At 43.7% G+C, this 5,401-nt stretch overlaps 1 protein-coding gene across 1 annotated transcript; it reads right to left on the bottom strand.

Annotated features, from left to right (window-relative positions):
• Nucleotides 1–1,893: 1,893 nt before the first annotated feature.
• CHRM3 (cholinergic receptor muscarinic 3) lies at nucleotides 1,894–3,985 on the bottom strand (the record flags this gene model as incomplete). The annotated part of the gene is made up of 1 exon (XM_084253116.1): nucleotides 1,894–3,985. The coding sequence occupies one exon, from the start codon at nucleotides 3,983–3,985 to the stop codon at nucleotides 2,216–2,218; it is 1,770 nt and encodes a 589-aa protein (XP_084109242.1). The 3' UTR covers nucleotides 1,894–2,215.
• Nucleotides 3,986–5,401: the final 1,416 nt, after the last annotated feature.

Genomic DNA, 5,401 nt, shown 5'->3' with positions numbered 1-5,401 from the left:
TTATTAGTGCCAGGCCAACTCGAGTAATAAAATATAGATGAGATTGCTCACTAGACGTTTCACAGGTGGGTAACATAACATTCTGGAGTTTGCTATACATGTTAGAAAATAGTCTCTGGTTTTTCTTGTTCTTTGGTTGAATGTGGGCCAAAAAAAAAAAAAATCCTTCAATTACACTAATTTGCCTTCCCCCCTCCCCACTTTCATGTGATTTCAAACACAACGGTGGAGGGTTGCTTTGCTCAGTTCCCATCAGGTTGAACTAAAGAGTGGTTTCAAACATGAATGTTGAAGTTACCGTTGACTTTTTACTACCTAGAAAGAGCTAGGGACCTGCTGGTGGCAGCAGCTGGCTTTGTCTTTTCAGCCCCATGAAAGTTCAATATACCCTACTCATTGCTTTAGTGGACCTCACAGAGTCACTTTCAAAGGACACCATGAATGAAGACCGACAGCAATATTTATCAACATTAAATAAACACTTGGTGAAGTATGCATAAATATTTCTTCATATAAACATAACACAAAATTAAATAGTTCAGAAACACAGACACCACTGAGTACACGTCCACGTTGTAAAGTCACCTGTAAACACCTGCTCGCACTGAATACAGAAGCAGCTTCTACCCTGGCTCCTTGTTCACAACACGGAGGCCCTGTACAAAGGTGAGATTTCTCCTCAGCCCCCCTCCCCTCCCTCCCCCCTCCCAGACAACCCCAGCAAAGGGCAAAGAAGGAACCCCAACAACTATAGCAGCAACACAGATGACAGCAAAAGCAGCACCCCTCCCCTCCCCCAAACAGAACATTTAGCATTTTGGTCAATTCAGAGAATACAAAATCATTTTGGGGAAATGCAAGGAGATCATTTTAGAGTTCTACTTTTTCAACATGAAAGTGGAACACTTTCTTCAGAGCACGTGTGTGGCTTCCTAAATCTCCACCTATCATCAGGTGAAGCCACACAATGAACACCAGAAAGCACTAGCTATAGCTAAGTAACAAAGGTGTAAGCCCTTTTTCGTTTAGAAGGTGCCAGGTGGCAAGAAACTGAATACCGCGTCCTTCACCCCCTCTCAAGTGTCTCTTTTGCGCTGCTGTGTGTGACATTCAAACGGGACACTGTTACTGAGTTTCAAGCAGATTAGCTGGAAGAAGATTTTGTTTGGAAATATTCAGATTTGGGGGGTTAATTCAAACATATGGATGTGGCTCATTCTTTGAGCTCTGGCCGGGGTGGGGGGGCAGCGGGGCCCTGACTTGATTGAACTCTTGTTGAGGAGCGCAACAGAGATCACTGACACTCAGAGTCTGGTCAAACAGTAGTGCTGAGCCTGGCTCAGCGGATGGTCCACTCCGCACAGATCTGCCGGGAGCACCTGGCCGCTCGGCTGCACACTCACTAGGGCATTTCGTGGAAAACAGCCCCGGTTTCCAAAACATTATTATACAGGGATTATTTCACTTTTATATCATGTTAGGATCCTAGAGGGTTTCAGTTACCAAGTACTGAAAGCATATATTGCAGTAACAATTTGCTAGTTCAGTGATTCCCATTATATTATATACATTATGTGTTTGTGTGCGGAACTCACACACATATATACTTATATATTTTTATTCGTATGAAACTTGAACTGCACAAAACAGTACTTTGCAAGAATCAAGTCCACAAATAGAGTTTAACAACACACCAAAGAGTAGACGGGAAGCTCTATTGGGACAAGAAGGTTCAGCTTTGCAACTTAAGAAATAATTTCAGAACCATGGATTCACTAGCCTGCCGTGTTCCACGTGGGATCTGGATCGACACTTTGGGGATCCTTAGAAAGAACGTGGCAACGGGTCAGCTAGATATGCTCATCTGAGATTCCAGAGCTAATGGGAGTTGTTCAAAGAACCAAGCAGAAGAATTTGGGTATATAATTAGTATGAAACAATTTTTCTTCCTCTGTAAGAAAAACAATGTCTATTTCAGAATAATTTTTTTTATATTCAGTAATATGCTTTTTTTTTTTTTTTTGCTGAATCGGTATTTGACTTTTTATGTTAAAATGGGTTTATTCAATGGATTGGTAAACAGGCAGCTTCTTTCACATCTGGGTGATGAAGACATTTTCATCATCACCAGAAGTCACCCCGCCCTCACCTTACTCCCTCCTAAGGTCTGTGGGCTGATGTGTGCGTATGGTCACTGCGATCGATAAAACTCCCTCTACAAGGCCTGCTCGGGCACGCGCTTGTGGAGAATGACGGACTGTCTCTGCTGGTACTGCTGCTTGCGTCTCTTCCTTTTGTCACACTGGCACAGCAGCAGCATCTTGAAAGTGGTTCTGAATGTTTTGTTGCACAGGGCATAGCACACAGGGTTCACGGTGCTGTTGATGTAGCACAGCCAGTAGCCCAGATTCCAATAAGTTTTGGGGATGCAGCTGTCACAAAAGGTGTTCACCAGAACCATGATGTTGTAGGGGGTCCAGGTGATGATGAAGGCAAGCAGGATGGCGCTGAGGGTCTGGGCTGCTTTCTTCTCTTTGATGAGGGACATCCGTTTCCGCTTAGTGATCTGACTTCTGGTCTTCAGAGCAAACCTCTTGGCCAGAGTGGCTTCCTTGAAGGACAGAGGTAGAGTGGCCGTGGTCTTCCCCACTGAGGAGTTGACGTCAGAGGTCTTGGTTGAGTCCACGGCTGACTCTAGCTGGATGGGAAGCTTAGAGAAACTTTTTTGGAAACTGCCTCCATCATCTATACTCTTCTGGGACTGCAGCTTGCTGGCTTTCCTCTCCAAGTTGGCCATCCCTAGCTCATCAGGCACCTGCAGGTTGTCCGATGAGGGTAATTTGGTGGAGTTGAGAATGGTGCTGTGGCCTGGAAGCTTGAGCACAATCGAATAGATGGCTCTTGTCTCCGAGCCAATGTCCTCCTCATCCGAGGAGGCGGAGTTTTCCAGGGAGGCAGCAGCGTCGTTGTTATTCCAGCTATCGCTGCTGCTGTGGTCTTGGTCCATCTGCTCATCACTGGGCTTCCAGCTCTTGGTGGTGAACCAGAAGTGGCAGCGACCATACTTCCTCCGGGCTGAGCGTTTCACGCTTTGCTGTTGAAGCTCATAGCTGCTGCAGCTTCGAGAACTGCCTGTTGGATGGACAAAGTTTTCTGCCTCTGCTTCTGTCCCAGAGGCTTGCAGTCCAGCAAGCTCTTTGGTTCGTTTTTCGGTTTCCTTATAGATCCTCCAGTATAAAATAGTCATGATGGTGACGGGCATATAAAAGGCAGCGATGGCCGTGCCAAAGGTAATGGTGGGCTCACTGAGGAACTGAATGAAACACTCCCCTGGGGGCACAGTTCTCTTCCCAACGAAGTATTGCCAGAACAAGATGGCAGGAGCCCAGAGGACGAAGGAGATGACCCAAGCCAGACCTATCATCACACCAGCTCTTTTTGTTGTTCGTTTGGCTCGGTAAGTGAGTGGCCTCGTGATAGAAAAGTATCTGTCAAAGCTAATGACCAGGAGATTCATGACCGAGGCGTTGCTGGCCACATAGTCGATAGCAAGCCAGAGGTCACAGGCCAAGTTCCCTAAAGCCCATCGATTCATGATGATGTAGGTAGTAAACAGATTCATGGAAATGACCCCAATGATCAGATCGGCACAAGCCAGGCTTAGGAGGAAGTAGTTGTTGACTGTCTTCAGCTGCTTGTTGACCTTAAATGCCACAATCACTAGGATGTTGCCAATGATGGTCACCAATGCTACCACACCTGTTAAGAATGCAATGAAGACCACTTGCCAGATGGTATGACCTCCCAGAGGGTCACTGGTGGTGTCATTTGGAGAGGAGAAATTCCCAGCTGCTCGAGAAATGTTGTAGCTGCCAAAGTGAGTGACTGTTCTGGAGGGCAGGCCTGTCTCTGAGGGGCCCTGTATCCAGGAAGAGCTGATGTTTGGAAACAAAGGCAAGGTTGTATTGTTATTGTGCAAGGTCATTGTGACTCTCTGACATAGTCTGTGGAGAAAGCAGAGAAAAGATGGAGTTAGGAAAATTTCTGCCTTCGTTTGATTTGTTCTTTGCAGTGTATGCTTTAAAAGACATGGAAGACCTAGAATAGGCTGCTGAATTTCAAAGTCACCAAAAACATCAAATTCACTCTCATTTTACAGGTGAAGGGTGTCGGGCAAGCAGAGCTCGATTAGTTCAAAGTGGCACAATTTGCTAGTGCAGGCCCTGAATGTTGTCTTTTCCTTTCTCACTTTCTACATTTCTAAATATATACTACATACACGTCCGCGTGATATTGTTACCAAACAAAATCATTCTTTTTTCAAAAGGTCATCTCTTATTTCAAAGGGGAGGGAAACTATATTAGAATTTTATATAATACTGATCCATAATAGCTTCATAATCACACTATTGATACATTAATCTCATTCATTTGGACTTGATCCACCTATGTTAGGTTTCTGACATAAGGGACTATAAGATGATTCCAGCCATCTAAGCCTCTGTGGAACCCAGAGCAAGGGCAGAAATAAAATGTAAACCACTTCACATTAGAGCATCTCTTTAAAAAGAGATAGAAAAAGTAACGTATTGGTTCCTTGTAATGTTTGATGACAGTATATTAGCAACTATCTTATAGTTGATTATATGTTAACCTTTTACCAGGATGTTTTCAACTGACCAAACAAATTTAGACTATTTCTAGTATTTAGATAGTTTTTAACTTTAGTGATGAAAAAGTATTTTGACAAAACACACATACATTCATCTATAAATCATTGCAAACACTTTTAAATAATAAAAATAATTGCAATGAATGCATCACCAGTAAGAATCCCTTGATGTCATGGACAAGCCTTGGTTGGGAACTGCTCTTCCTCTTGGAATCCCCAGGACACAAGTGGCCCAGGAATTCTCACATCACCAACTGATATGACCTTTATTCAGGAACTCATTCCTCTGTGGGTGTCATTCTATGAATTCAATGTTTTATGATCCCAGCAAAAAATGTATTGTGAACACTTCTGTTGCGTTGTGACTCTTGGTTAACAAAGAACTCAACTGAAAACTGTTACATACAAATAGGCATGCACATTACTAAGGCGAGGTTCCTAGATCAAGCGCCTACACACTGCATGTTAGAGTCGCTCTCAAAGGAGAGTCCTTTGGAAAGGCTTTATGGTGGAATGGGAAGACTTCAGAGTCCCAAAAGCATACGTTCAAATCTCAAATCAACTGGTTCTGGAGGGGGGATCTTGGGTGTTATTTAAGATATCCCAGTACAAATGGGAATGAAATTGCTACCCCATTAAAAATGGAAATGAAATTGCTCTCCATAATGGAAATAAATTTTCAATAGATTCAACCTAGGGTTCAATAGTGAGTAGTAAAAGAAACTCTAT

The sequence above is a fragment of the Talpa europaea genome (genome assembly GCF_964194135.1).
Source record: "Talpa europaea genome assembly, chromosome: 14".
NCBI classification, from domain to species: domain Eukaryota; kingdom Metazoa; phylum Chordata; class Mammalia; order Eulipotyphla; family Talpidae; genus Talpa; species Talpa europaea.
The sequence above is the reverse complement of the archived record's forward strand: the minus strand, read 5'-3'. Positions and strand labels throughout refer to the sequence as shown.